Genomic DNA, 15,129 nt, shown 5'->3' on the forward strand with positions numbered 1-15,129 from the left:
AGTGTAAACCAACAAAATAGAGGCAGCGATGCCAACTCTGCTACAGTTGCAATCAGATGCTCCTGGTATTACTCAGTGCTTTTGCTTTGGGACAAAAACCATAAAGACAAGAATTTCCCTGCTTATTTATCTTTGTGTCCCCTCTCCTGACATACTTGACTTGTAGATGCTTTCCCCTTCTAATAAGCTGTATTTTAGAGAAAAGGCAGTGTTCAACGTGAGGCACCGGAGAAGGAGGTTCTAGGTCTAGCACTGCTGCACACAAAGGTAGGGACCTCCTGGACAGGAGGATAGGACAGAGAATTCCACCCTTATGGGGAAAGCAGCTTTTGCAGAACTCCTGCAGTGGGAGTTGTGTGCTTTTTGGTGGGAAGAATCTCATCTCTGCGGAGGCTCAGGCTCAGGCAGGCACTGGTGTTATTATTATGCACCCTTCATAATCTCATTAGACCTGCCTGTACCGAAGGAGGAGTGTGGAGGGTGTTCCTCTTTGTGTACTATGAAAAAGCTGTAGGTGTGCTGTCCTACGCAGGGCTGTGTTAACCCTGGTACTGCACAAGGCGTGGGTTTGCTTCTGGGCAGTCCTTTTTTTTGCATTCCTGTCCGCTGTGCTGCCCTGTTCTGGGACAATAATTGACCATCATTGAAGGTTTTTCACAGAAGCTCATCAAAATCACTTGGCAGTGACCCTCTTTGCCTGTCAACTGCTGCTCAAGCCCCGTGGAGCTGTGGTTTCTTTCCAGGCAATGCTTGGAGTTTCAAAGCTGCTGCATTGTAGAAACTCCCCAGGTTCAGGAAGGGGATCCGGCAGTAGGACTGAGCTGGGCTGCGTATCTTGGAGCCTGCCTGAGAGGTAGACCTTTCTGCACATCCTTTGCCAAGTTTGGCCAACACTGGGTAAAAGGCTCAAAGCTTTGATACTCAGGGACAGCTGGCACAATCGGTTAGCCTGCTTTTCTGTTCCTTTCAATCTGTCTTGAGAAAGCTGACCTGAAAAGGCTGAACGAGGAAAAATTCGGTATGGCATTCAGTCAGATTAGAGTGTGATGTAGGTCGCTGTGATTAGCAAGTTTAAAAAAACACAAGTTGGTATTTTTGGGGGAGACAGAATTTTGTTGTAGGCTGCTTTTATTCAGAACTGCTCTATAGCTTTTTCCTTTATAACATGTGCAGTTCTATATAATTTTGAAGGGAAGCTTTTGGCTTCTGAGGAAGTCTTTTCTTTGGGTTGTCCCAAAGACAAGTTCTCGCTTTATCCAAATTCCTTGAAGGTTAATGAAAGCTGCTAGACTTTTTTTGCTTGCATTAGGTTGGTCAGCTGCCATGATAAACACATGTAGAAGGCTTTATTTAGGACTGGTTAACCAGTATCTGGTCACCTACACTAGTGAGATTTTGGATTTAGGCATTTTGGTCAAGTGCTCTAAAAATGGTACTGCTGAGTTAGGCTGAGGGAATTTTTGAATAGCAAGTAGGTAAAACAACTCAAGTGAGTTATTATCTTTGGAGTTCTGGTATTTAAAAGAAAACAAAACCCTAAATTAGAGAGAACTGGCAAAAGTTGTGGATGTTTCCAAGGCATGAACTATACATTAGCGTCTTAACTAATAAATAAATTTAGTTCCATTGAAAAGAGATGTCAGATACCATCAACATCTGTTATAGCAATTTTGTTAATATCTGTGGTTCCTTGGGACAGTTCAGTAAAGGAGGAAGAAAAATAAGCTGGAAAAGGATTTAAAAAGTGCTGAAAAGAAGGAAAATTAAGAGTAGAGAATGCAGTCAATGGCAGTATTGTGGTTTGTTTGTTTGTTTGTTTTTACCCCAGCTCTTGTTTCTCATTGCCAGAACTTGTATGGATGATAGCAAAATCAAAAAGAATAGGATAAGAATAAAGGATGCCTGTATAAAAATTTTAAAGTAGACACTTGAATATGATGGTTACCTGAGTTGGTAATGCCTTGTGTCTCATCTGGTGCTTTCACCAATGAAAGTACAAAGAGAGTTAATTGTAATTGTACGGTTCACTTGTATAATTCACATGATTTTTCCGGGGGTTTTAGTTCTTTCATCATCTTGCTTTGCTGACTTTTCTTCTTTCACTACTATAGCACTGATTAGCTGGTTACTATTGTCCTTTATAGTGACCTTTATAAAAACTATTCTTTGGGGATTATCGCTTTTGGTCTTTGTATATACATCCAAGTTTGCAGAAATTTATGGAGCAGCCAGTAAAGAGTTTTCATGACAAGATGGACAAGATTTTGGAAGGCTTAGCACTTCTCTCTTTACCTCTTCTCTCTTCACCTCTTCATTTGAGTTTCTAATGAACACCAGAAAGATTCCCTTTCTGTCTTCTTTAGAGTTAAGTGGGTAAAGCAAGTGTAAGTCCTCAGAAGATTGCTAGCCTCTTCTAAGAGTTACTACATCAGGAAAATAAACGGGCTTGGTCTCTCTTAAGTGCCCTCAGAATGGCATGGAGTCCTCTCTCAGCAGGTAAACAGATAGCATGAAGACCATTTTGTTCCTATCCCTGGAAGTAAAGAGCTCCTCTCCTATTTTCCCACCCGTTCTTTTCAGTTCCAGCAAACCTGTGATCTCTCTGCCCTTGGTCCTGTGTCCTTGCCCTTCCCTTTTCTGTGCTTCAGTGTCTGCAGGCTTTCTGTGGACACATTGCCTGCAGGTTGCTGTGCTGAGGCCAGCACCATGTTCATCTCTGTTCTTGCCTGGCATGTCTCCCCAGAGCTGTTCTCTCGAGACTTGCAGTCACTCAGTGTGAGGCTCCAAAGACAGTTCTTTGTGCCCTGTGTACCCAACACATAGGAATTTCAGGAACTGAAGGAAGAGGCGGGTTGAAAAAAAACACAGGAGGGAGTGTGAGACCTTCCTTCCCTCGCCCTTCCAGCACTTCTGACGGTGTATGAGCAGCAGTATCAGCTTCCTTATGCATCATCCAGATTGTAGCGTGGTATGGATTGCTAAAGCTCGTGTACATATTGAACCTCTTTCTCTTTTCTCTTCCCCTGGCACCTAATCCCATCAGCTCAAAAAGCAAATTCAAAGAAAATGACTTCAAACCAAAAGCATTCATCTTTTACAAATAGTTCAAGGCTTCATCACATTAAAGGGAATAAAGCACTGCCTGCATGTCCAAGCAATGCTCTCTTCGGTTGGTGCTTTTCTCTGTGCCCTGAAAATTTGAAATACAAGAGAAAAATTTTTGTACTTCTGTAACAAAAGCATTCCATTAAATCTGGTCACACTGTTTTCTGCTGGCAAGGAAGTTTCATGCAAGTTATTTTGCATAATTAAGGCCTGGTCTTGCCAAATCACATAAGGTCAGAGTTGGTCTTATTACAGGAACCTGAGAGAGGAAACTTTTCTAAAAAATACATTGTTCCTTTGACACCTAACAAATTTGGGAGCAAAAATGCTTTGATTCTTGGAATTCCAGCACCTGGATGATTCTGCTGTTGTTCACAGCAGCCAGTTGTATAAGAAGTATGATTTGTTTGCTTATGTGGCAACAAAATTGCCCCCCTCCATGCAGTAGGACCAAGCTGGATAAGGAAACTGGAAGGGAAGAAGAATGAGATTCTGCTTGGGACAAATGTAAATTGAGATGTGAGGATGCAAATATCCAGAGTGGTGATATTAATTGTGATGAAGATTTGTAAAGTGCGAGTGATTAAAGTGGTAAATAGTTGAATAGCAGAAAAAACGGGTTAGTGGAATTTAGGCTGGGAAGTGACTTTGCAGAATGGTCCAGAAAGATGGGATTTTCTGTTTCCAGTTGACCTGCAATGGTGCATCTGGTCCCTGCTCTTCAGATACTGAGGGAAAAACAAAGAGAAGAAGAGCCAGCAGTGCTGTGTCTGATGTGCTGGATGGTCTGCCCAAAAGCTGAAAGAGGGACAGAAGTGCTTGTAACATTCATGAGTAGGATGATGAAAGAAATGAAACTTGCTGTCAAAAAAAAGCTGTTTCAGTGGTGCTCAAAGGTAGGGTTATAATTTGTTCCAGGGAGGATGGCTGGAAATGGTATATGTGAACATAAGGGAATGGAATCAAATGACAAGAAAGGCATGCTGGCATTTTCATATAAGCTTTCACAGTAGTGGTGGAAGAACTGTCCCTTCAGATACTAAATCCTGTGCTAGAGAATTTCCTAAAGCAGGATTCATACTGGGCAAAGGAGGAGATGGGAAAGAGTTTGGGGATGAAGTTAGCCTAGAGGATGTCTGTCCCTTTTGGATTGCATTTGGATTTCATCCCTCTTTAAACTGATTGTGTCCCAACTTACTTACAAGTATAAAAAGAAAGAGCGGTAAAGGGGGACAAATGCTCTAGAACAAATTCATGAGGGAGATCCTAAAGGATGCTGTAATACAGGTGTGCTCTAGACCATCTCCACTGAACTGACACTACTGGGCCCTGTGGTGGTAGCAGACTGTGCTGTGAGCAGTGCAAGATGTGGTTTGTTTCCCAGCCCCTTGACCTGAGGAAAGCATCTTCCTGTCTCGACAATTCTTGCAACTTCCAAACCCATCAGGAGCAGAACTCAGAGTCTTTCTGATGCATGTTTGTGCCACTTGTCTGAGCAGCCCTGGGCTTCGCAGCCTGGCTGGTGTCCATTTCTCCATTTCCTGGAAGGAGGGCACTGGTGTGAGATGTGGTTCAAGTCTTTCCTCTGATCCACAGAAGAGGTTTATTTTAACACCTGCTGTGCAGACTGAGGGTGTTTGAGGCTGTTCAGATCTGCTGCCCTTCTTCCTGCAGCATCATGTAGCCTAAGGCTGTAGAGCATTAGAAATCTATGCTTGCATACATAGAAGGACCCATATACACATTTAGTTCCCAGAATTTCAAACTCCAGCCTTTGTATAGCTGATCCCAAAGTTGCTTACCCCCCCCAACTTCTGGCATGCTGAATGATTTGCCTAGCATCAGGAAAGCTCCTTCTTTGTTAAGCCTTTTTGTTTGTTTGTTTTGTTAGGAACAAATGCTGTGTTTACTGATTTTTGTTTGTTTTGTACAGTGTTAAAAATACCACGCCATTAGGATTTCATGTTTTCCGGTTTTGCATTTCACTGTTGAAGGCAGGCCAGCCTCTGATTGAAGTGCAGTGTTCGGGATACTTGTTGTCTTCTCTAAGCAGCTTATTTTGGAGCTGCAGATGGGAGCTGAAAGTTTTCCAGAGTCAGGGTATTGTAACAGAATCTGCTTTCTCTTCCAAACATTCCCATGCAAATGGCTTGGGGGAGGTAGCGGCTTAAAAGGTTGCAAGAGAGAGACTTTCTGTCCCCTCTTCCTCACTTCCCAAGAGCAAATGCAGTGTTGAGAACGTTCATTGAAAAGCTATTTTCATGTGGACCTTATCCCCCAAAGGTGATACTTGCTTGTCAGCCTTCAAATGACTTTATTCTGCTTTTATATCCCAAGAACTATTGCATTTTTTAATACATGTATATATGGAAGCCAGCTGCCAGTATATGAGTAAATGCCTGAAATTGTGGCAATCTACAAAAATCAGACTTTGAATCCAGCATTGCCTGTGTCTTGGTCTAGCTCTCGGCCATGATTTGGGGAAGTTGTGGTCACCTTCCACTAAGAAGTCTTGAACAAAAGGAATCTAAGCTAATTCTCATTTTTTTAGGTCCACTTGCCTGAGACAGAAGGAAAAAAACAGCTTGTGAAGTAGATGAAGATTAATAAATCTTATTCGTTTTTCTGTTATTGAACATAACTGTTGGGATTTTTGTGATCATTGACTGCCTGAGCACAGTTGGCACCAAGTTCGTGGCCGTCACAGGATGCAATTACATCAGGGCAACACGTACCTCCTGTTGCTATTTGTGCCGGTATGTCTGCTCAATCCACCACAGAATTTCGCAGCAGAAGTCACTGTCTAATGTCTGATTCTCTTTGTGCCTTCCAGAATGCAGCGTATTTTTGGGTTTGTGTGTTAAGATACAAACATGCAGTCATAACATTGATGTAAGAAAATCTACAGAGCAAACAGGAAGCGAGCACTGCCATGTTTCTGTTTCTGTGTAGGTTGGTGCCAATATCAGCCCATGTTCTGCAAAGTGCTGTTCTGCAGCTCTGCTAATGTGTCACAGTTCGTAAGTTGTTGTGATAGGTGGTTGCAAGTAGTCTTAAGACGGAGTGGTTTAGCAGGGAGGGAAGGGAGGAGGCTTCTTGTGTATTTTTTTCTACAAGTTTGCTCTTCCAGATGAAGACAGAAGAAAGGTGTAATGACCAAGAAGTGGCTAATGTTGAGCAGAGTATGCTCAACAGACTCCAGCAGAAAATCAAAGATCTGAGATTGTGACAGCCAGGTTTTCAGCAGAAGGAATGAAAAAAATGAAAAGCTTTTCTGAGTCCAGCAGAATTAATTCTGGATAATGGGGCTGGGGTGGGTGTTGAGCCTAAATATCTGGCTAATCTCACTGTTTTGTAAATTACACAGACTTTAGTACAGTTACTCACAGAGAATAAACACAATGTTTTTTTTTTTTTTTAATACACTTTACAAACTCTACACATGAATAATTTGTTGAGTATTCTTTAAAAACCATGATTCATTGGCTGACTGTAGATAATGGTGTACTCATCGACATTATCTCGAGTTGCTGTCACCTCAGAATTAATACACAAAGTACAAGGAACCTGAATGAGGCAAGTTCGTTTCTTGAGAAAAATGAATGCTGTTTTCCGGCATGCCATTTATTTGTTTAGAAAATGATATTGGTGCAGTGTCCTTATGATACGTGCTATCAGTGGCACAGTACAGAAGCACTGTAGGGCATTTTTATATTGCCATATTAAACAATAGAATTTAGCAACGCAACCCTAGTCGTCATCAGAAATGATGATCTAAGGAAGGTGCTTGCTTTTACGAGGCTTGTTGTCACTGGGCACTGCAGTACTTACTACTTTTACATTACATTACATTACAGGTAGGTGCTATTTTTACTTCACATCTGCTTTGGCCTCTGGCAGTACCATCTATTTCTGTGCAGTTCCTTCCTCCTGCCCCTCCAGTTGGCACTTCTGTTATTACAGAACCCAATGCTACCATTTGTTTCTTTCTGCCTCCTCAAATTGCTCTGTGGTTCTGCACTCCTGTAACCCACTCACTCCTTTGTGCCAAGAGCAGAATGGACATTATGCTCTCCTAATTATTACATCCTTCATATCAACAAAGTGAACATTTCCTGCCTTCCATGCCTCTCCGGTGTGGCTTTAGGCTGTTCCTGGAGGGATACCAGTTTGTTTACTCCTAAATCCTGCTTTGCTGTGTGCAGCTTCCACGTGCTGAGCTGTCCAGTGGTGATGATAGGGCCTGCCTGCTTCTTGCAGCAAAACTCATCTGTGTTAACACCATGGCAGCTCCTCTTGCACTGTGATGCTGTGATCTGGCAGCTGGTGGCACCTGGTGCGTGGTGTTTTGGAGATGCAGAGCCAGGCAGAGGGCTTGCTCACCACTGTTGACAGCCTGCTCTAGAGCCGCTGCTGCATTACGTGGCTCTGTGTAACAGCTCAGGCTGTTACTGTCATCCTGCACATCTGTCATGTGGCATGCGGAGTCCTGCAGGGAAAGAAAGCTGAGGGACTTGTGGGTTGTCCCCTTTAGAATATTGGTGGCTTTTTAAAAATGAACTGCAGACATCTTACAGGAAGGGACTGGAGCAAGCGGAGCAGAGGTTACAGCAGAACACTGGAGGAAAGGCTCAAGTGTACTCCCCTTTTTTCCCTGTTTCTTCCCCACAACCAACTGAAAAAAAAAACAAACAAACAAAAAACATTTATTTGGTCAACAAAACCACGTTTCTGCACAGACACTCTGCTCTTTTCTCCTCTGAGGCAGGTAGGATGGCAGCTGATCTGACTAGAGTTCGTTGCTTTCTTTGTTTTCTACTCCAAAAGTAAGAAAAAATTCACAAATTACTTCCCTTTCCCGAACAAGTGGGCAGTGTTGAGAAGCTGCAGACAAAAACTGGCTTTTCTATACAGTCTGGAAGTGAAACAGTAGCTGGAAATTAGAGAGCAGTGATGGTATAACCATGCAATTGGTCATGCACAATCATGCACACACCTTTGCATTACTGTGAATGACGTATGCAGCAAGGACGAAGCAACTGCACAGCCTAAGTATGGGGGCAGGACCATGACTATTGCATTCTTCCCAAAGACTTGTACCACAAGTTCGCCTTTTTCTTCCATTTGCTGTCATCCCCTGCACTGTTGTAGCCTCTTTTTCCCCTTCTCATCCAACCAACCTCTGGTATCTTACCAGCTTTCCTCCAGGGCTTTTCATCTCCTCTCACTTCTTGTTCGTCCCCGTTTCCTTGCCAAGCTGTTTTGGGTTACCCCCCACACCTTCAGGTCCGTGCTGTACATGCTCCTTTCATCCAGACCGAGTCTCTACTTGAGGGAAGCAGAGGAGAGTGAGCAGCCAGCACTCCCTGTCACTGTGCTGCATTAACCCTGGGTTCTGGCAAGCTAGGTACAGCTGCAATATAAAATGTTTGAGGAACACCTAATATTTTATGTGTTTTTGTATAATATTTTGTATTTTTACAGTCCTTTGGTGATTTGCAGGTTTTGTTCAAGCTATTCAACAGAGGAAGGGTGTACATTTTTTGATTGCTGTTGTTAGATTTTTAAACTGTCTGTGATGTTTCTAAAATCATTTTTGAAAAGGACAAATTGAGATGTTCTTGTGTATAGAGCATTTTGCCAGATCTAGGTGAACATCCCCGGCATGTTGCTGCTTTTCTTGAGCATCTGATATGCCAGCTGAAGAGAGGGACTCGAGAACATGCGAAGGCTCATGAAATACCTACCAAGTTACCCAGTTGGTATTGCGAGCTGCTGAGTTCACAGGTGGTTTTCCAGCAAAACCCTGAGTTTGCTTTAGTAAACTCTGGTGATTTAACACTGATGGCTAGCTCAGTACCACCACAACATGCTCTCACTCCCCCTCCTCAAAAAGACGGGGAGAAAATGATAAAAAGAGCTCATGGATTGAGATAGGGACAGAGAGATTGCTCACCAGTTATCATTATGGGGAAAACAGATTCAGTGTAAGGAAAATGAATGTAATTTATTGCCTACTGATAACAGGCTAGAGCAGTGAGAACTATAACCAAACTAAAAACACCTTCACTCCATCCACCCTCTTCTACATTCCTGAAGTGACACAAGGGAATGGGGACTGGGGGCTGCGGTCAGCCCCTAACACTTCATCTCTGCCGCTCCTTCATGGTCACTCTGCCCCTACTCCCCATGGGGTCCCTTCCACGGGATGCCGTCCTTCCCAAACTGAGCCTGCAGGGGCTGCCCAAAGGCAGCAGCTCTTCAAGCACTGCTCCCACACAGCTGCATACCATGGGGTCCATCCATCCCCCAGGAGCAAACTGCTCCAGCACGAGTCCCCCACGGGTGGGCGGCAGCTCCCCCCAGCCCCCTGCTCCTGCGTGGGCTCCTCTCCACGGGCTGCAGCTCCAGCCCGGGGCCTGCTCCTGCGGGGGCTCTCCATGGGCCGCAGCCTCCTCCAGGCCACATCCACCTGCTCCACCGGGGGCTCCTCCACCCATGGGGGGGCTGCAGCGTGGAGATCTGCTCCATGTGGGACCCATGGGCTGCAGGGGGACAGCCTGCTCCACCAGGGGCCTCTCCCTGCACAGGCTGCAGGGGAACTGCTGCTGCCTGCCTGGAGCACCTCCTGCCCTCCTGCAGCTCTGACCATCAGGCGCTGCAAGGCTGCTTCTCTTCACATCTTCTCACTCTTCTCTCTCCCAGCTGCTGTTGTGTAGCGTTTTTTAGCCTTTCTTAAATGCGCTCTCACAGAGGTGAAGCCAGCATTGCTCGTTGGCTCAGCTCTGGCCAGTAGCAGGTCCCCTTTGGAGCCAGCTGGAGCTGCCTCTGATCTAAGATGGGGCAGCTTTTTGACTCTTCTCATGGAGGCCACCCCTGCAGCCCCCTCTGCTAACAAAACCTTGCCATGTGAGCCCGATACAAAACTCAGCACAATGTGTGACACAACTAGAAGTCTGTGTCTAGAGTTTAGTTCCTAAGGCACTGCTGAACTGCAGGTATCTGCAAGGTTTCACCCAGTGATTATTCCTTCTTTGGGTGTTGAAACTGTTAAAACTATAAACCTCCTGATAGTGCATTTTTTCCACGTCTTCACTGCACTGTGGGGTCATTTTTAAAACCTGGCTAGCTTTCTCCGTGTGGAATATAGGCCAAACATCCCATGTATGTTAAATTCCTATTCAAATCTTTGGTGGCATGCCTAAATTAACTTTATGTTGGTGACATAACAGTTTGTCTGGCCTGCCAAGGTTAGCACGTACTGCACCTCTAGTGCTGGTCCCCAGCCATGCTTTTAAATGGTGATCAGCTGCCCAGCAATCACTGACAAGCTTAAAAGCAGAAGAGGAGGAATCTTGGCTGCCTGCAAGCAAATTGGCAGTTTTCTTACCCTCAGAGTTCACCATCCAACCTAATTAAAATCCCACACAATCCCCACCACCCCCCTACATGTGTAAACCGCCCGTAAGTAGGACATAACGTGATCTGTTGAGACTGGGGATGGATGCAAGGCAGGTGGCGCAAGCTATTTGTGCTGAGCACAGATGATGCTGTGGGTTCAGCAGTTGTTTTCCTTCTTCTCTGATCATTTATGTACATTTTTAGAATTACTTTGATTGGGGAGTGACTGCTCACTCAGCCCCATGTCATTGCTTGCACTTCCACACACTGCCTCTCTTTGGAAGGTCTGTAACATCGCAGACTTCTTGTTTTATGCTGTCAGTCGGGTGACATGAGTTACAAAAGCCTATGTTTCTGTAGTGCCCTGAGTCAATATAAGCTGATGCTCTTGACCACCATTCCCGTCTGGGGAGGGAGTGGGCTGCAGCATTTGGCTTGCAAAACAGCGTTGTGTACTTGTGTCCAAAACAAAAATTGTGCTAGCTCCCTGGCTGAATGTTAGGGAAGCGAACATTCTCCTAACCTGCTGTGCGTGCGTGACTGCATTTGATGAATTGAAGTCAGTGCTGGCAAAACATAATTGTTCCTAATTACGACAAATCATGCACAATGCTCATACTGTGAACTACAAAGCTTTTGTCTACTGCCGCTTATCCAGCTGCTCTGTAAACTCTCCGGTTAAAGCACATTAACCTCAGAAACAGCCTTCAGGAGCTAGCTGTTCATGTTTTGTTGAAGGCATAGAAAAAAATGGTTTGTGTGAAGTTTGAAGAACTTGCTCCTGTTCCCCAGAGTTTTTGTGATGCATGAGCTGGGTTGCAGGACAGGAGGTGTCTTGGTGAGACAGCAAGATAAAAGCAAAGATGGCTTATTAAAAGGAAGTCTGGGTGGGCATTGGTCTTATTCTGTGTCCTTGATGAAAATCCCTGTTGATATTCAGCCTTCTGGTAAACAGCTGCAGGCACATGATTTCCCCTCTTTCTCTATTACTGGACAGTCTATCTTTCCGGGTTTTAGGTTTTTATTTTCTTCAGTAAGAAAAGATTTCTTGTATCTATCAGAAACGTGTGTTTCTCCCTGATGCTAAAGTAACATGATGATATTCTGTTTCTACAAGATGCTAAAAAAGTGTGTGTGCACCAGGGAGCAGGTATATCTTGTTACTTCACATGGTGTAAGCACAAAATTGTACAGACAAGAAGAAGCTGGGGTTAACTGATTTTTTTTGCATGCACTGGATTACTTTGTTTCATGGTCAGTGCTGTCAGCGTGTCGGTCATGTTTACAGAGCACTTCTGAGTCAAATATCCTATCTTGGCATTTTAAAACATTGGATGTCTAAAATGTACCTTCAAAGCCATGGCATTTGAAGCTATAGTTGCTGAGGTAAGAGCACCGGAGGTTGTGGGGTGGAGAATTTCCAAGTACAGCACCACACCTCATGGCGAGGCTAAGCTGTGTGTCCTAGCAGAGAGGAACCTCAGCCTACCGTAGAGTATAAACCCTTGCTGATGTAGGTGGATCCTCTGGTACAGCTGATCTAATCACACGCCGAGTTCTTCCTTGCAATAAATACCAATACCCTTCTTCTCTATCTTTTAGTGTCAAGATGGTGCTGATGTGGACGAGTGGGGACACCTTCAAGACTGTTTACTTTATCTTGAATCAGGCCCCTTTACAGTTCTCCATCTGTGGACTCCTGCAGGTCTTCGTGGACATCGCTATCCTGCTGCAGGTTTACTTGTACAGCTCCTACCCTCAGAAGCCCACCTCCCACACGGCACACCCTGCCAGCACCAAGGCCCTGTGAGGCACTGGGCAGGACAGGCTGCAGGTCAGTGGCGCTGCAGGGTCAGCCACGGCACCTCCTCTTCCACTTGTAAATACTCCTGCATTGCTGAGCTGAAAGCAGAAAAGAGAACAAGGATCGAAAGCCTGGTTGCACTTCCAGCTCTGGGGTTTTTATTTTAAATAACTTGCTCTCTCTGTTCTCAGGCTTTGCTGTACAGAACTGGTTCCTGGTGGGGGGAGGGACACTTTATTTTTGCATATGTACCTATGAGCCTTATCAATTCACATAGGTTTGTATATTAATCACAAGGGCTGGATGTTTTGTGTTTTTAATGCTATTTAAAAATGTTACACCACAGAAATGATAGGATATTTTGTCTGAGACTTTTACCTATTTATATAATATGAAGTCTGTATATTGGCAGGAAGGTTGTGGCATACGTTAGCATTCAGTATCTCCATGACATAGGAAGAAGTATTGGAGAGCAAATGTAGGAGCTTTCTCTTTTTTTGTTGAAGAAGGGTAAGCAGAAAGGGAGAGAAGCCCTGCAAAGAGGCGAACTACCAAAAATGAGCAAGTCATACACAGTATGAAGTGTCAGCATGCCGAAGAGTGAACTGTAACACATGCCTGCTGCAGAATCAGTGCAGCAGGCAGAAATGTCAGCGTGAGGAATGGTGGCTGAGCACAGGCACCATGTGTAAAGTAGGCACAGTCGATCAAGTGGTCAGACAAAAGGAGAAGTGAACAGGAGATTGTGTGAGGGGCTCTAACAGAGCCTTGCTCAATGGGATTTGGGAGCAGACTGACTGCTGCAGCCATGCACAGGATAGGACTGGGCTGGAAGATGCCTGTCCCAGGGGCCAGTAGACGTGCATTGCCAGGCAGGTACTTCTAGGCAGCAAATCAGAGTCACACAGGTGGAAGTGAGTCCACTTTCATTGCCCTAGAGGGAGAAGTGAAAAAGTTTGAGACAAAGTCATGTCCTATGGAATAGGACTAGCATCTGACCACTTGATTTGTCGAAGCTGAGAGTCACGTTCACGCTGTTTAATGCCAAACAAGAAGCAGTTTGTATTTGGGGGTGTTTCTTGCGCTGACCCAACAAGGAAGGAGTCCACATTTTTCCTTTTTCTGTTGCTTAAGATCTTCCAAGCTCTTTGGAGAATCAAAAGTCTGTAGTTGGACAGAGGGACTGAGAAAGCTGATAGGGCAGAGAGTTTATTTATAAACACAGATGTTGGCTGTACTGGCTGCTTGCCAGCATAGATCACTGCGCCCTTTCTGAGCACTGCACGTCTAGCAGCTGTGGGTGGTGTAGGACCCTCACGGAGCTGTGCCCAAGCCCATGGGCTTCTTCTGCCAGTTGCCATGAGGAAACCACCACGGTTGGGCTGAGACAACTACAGCAAGATGCAGAGCCCCAGGAGCATTTATGCCTGTGCTGCTTTCTTCTTTGTGAACCTCCCTCCCTGCTGCGGGATGAGCCCTGTGTGACTGCAGGCAAGGCATAGAAGCTAGGACAGATTTCTGAGAATCATTTTTTTTTCTCCAAGATTAGCAGAAGAGCTTATGTTTTCTTATCAATGGGAGCAAGTCTGAGGTTTAATAACTTCAGTGAGTAAATCAGGTACTTTCCCTACCCTATGTTATTTGGGAATCTCATGACCTGAGTCTGGACTGTCTTCACTGGTGGCAAACTCCCCTCTGTTGGGAAAGCAGCAGCAGGCCACAGCAGCAGTTGCATGACGCCTGGTTAGGAATGTCCCTTGTAGGAAAGGGGGGAGTGGGCTGGCCCCGCGGTCTGTGCTGCTTTGCAGACCTGTGCCCCTGCTGCTCCCCAGGCAGTCCAGGCTGACGTCGGGGCTCGTGCCGCACGTGCGATTTGGTTTTGGCACTGCCATGTCGGTGGCAGAGCACTGAGCCCCAAACCTGTGAGCAGAGGTTGTCCCTTGAGGCTGGGCCACCCTTCCCTTCTGTGGGACACTGCTGAAGGTGGAGGTAAGGGGCATCCTTGCAAAGTCCCTCCTGCCCAGGCAGATGCAGCAGACCAGGAGGGAGGGAGGCTGCTCTTTCTGAGGGGTGGGCACAGATGCTCTGCCTGGGCACTGCCTCAATGCTCCTTGTTCGATACCCTTCTCTTTTAGGCCTGAAGTGACCTTACAACGACAATGTACCCGGCATGGCAGACTATGAATGTTTTGTTCCTCTCTTTTTTTTTTTTTTTTTTCTTTTTTTTTTTTTTTTTCCAGTGTTCTGGTTATGTTAAATGAACATCTGGGCTTTTGTCTTTTTTAATCGAAGACTTATTTAACAACTGGCTTCTCTGGTATGCTGCTTTAATGAGGATTGTATTTCTACTGTATGCAAATGAACACTTTCCTGTGTGTTTTAATGGTCTGATTTTTTTAATACCTTGTAATGATAAGATTTTTGTATATGGTGGTCTTTTCTAATCTATGAAAAGGGGATATAAAAATTAAATGGCTGTTAAGAAATACGCTTCTGTATGTTACAGCTTCACCTGGGAGTGCACACTTTTGGCCACCCCTTTGGCTTTAATCTACAGGTATTATTGATAAAATAACTTGTTTTGGTCATATGGGACTCTCTCCTGGGCAGTTTCTTGAGCCTGCCACCAGTACCCAAACCAGTGTGCAGTCTCATTCACACTAGAGGTGCAAATATTGGAAGAGAAGCCAGTAAAAACACATCTAAAGTCATCTTCTGTATGTGGCATTTAATAAGGTAGGACTCGGCTGGGAACTGTTGAACATCACCTTGCAAGATACTTTACAGAGAAGATGTTACAGAACTTTGTTCCTTAGTTG

General features: G+C 44.9%; 1 protein-coding gene across 3 annotated transcripts in view; it reads left to right on the forward strand.

Annotated features, from left to right (window-relative positions):
- SLC66A2 (solute carrier family 66 member 2) overlaps positions 1 to 14,905 on the forward strand; it is a 50,167-nt gene extending 35,262 nt beyond the window's left edge. For 2 of the 3 annotated variants that reach the window (XM_082753269.1, XM_082753271.1), the window contains one exon: positions 12,109 to 14,905. In XM_082753269.1, coding sequence (XP_082609395.1) covers positions 12,109 to 12,316 — 208 coding nt within the window. In that variant the 3' untranslated portion in view covers positions 12,317 to 14,905. The remainder of the gene's footprint in view (positions 1 to 12,108) is intronic. The other variant, XM_082753270.1, reaches the window with a different exon arrangement.
- Positions 14,906 to 15,129: the final 224 nt, after the last annotated feature.

Source organism: Aythya marila, assembly GCF_965140915.1.
Source record: "Aythya marila genome assembly, chromosome: 2".
NCBI classification, from domain to species: domain Eukaryota; kingdom Metazoa; phylum Chordata; class Aves; order Anseriformes; family Anatidae; genus Aythya; species Aythya marila.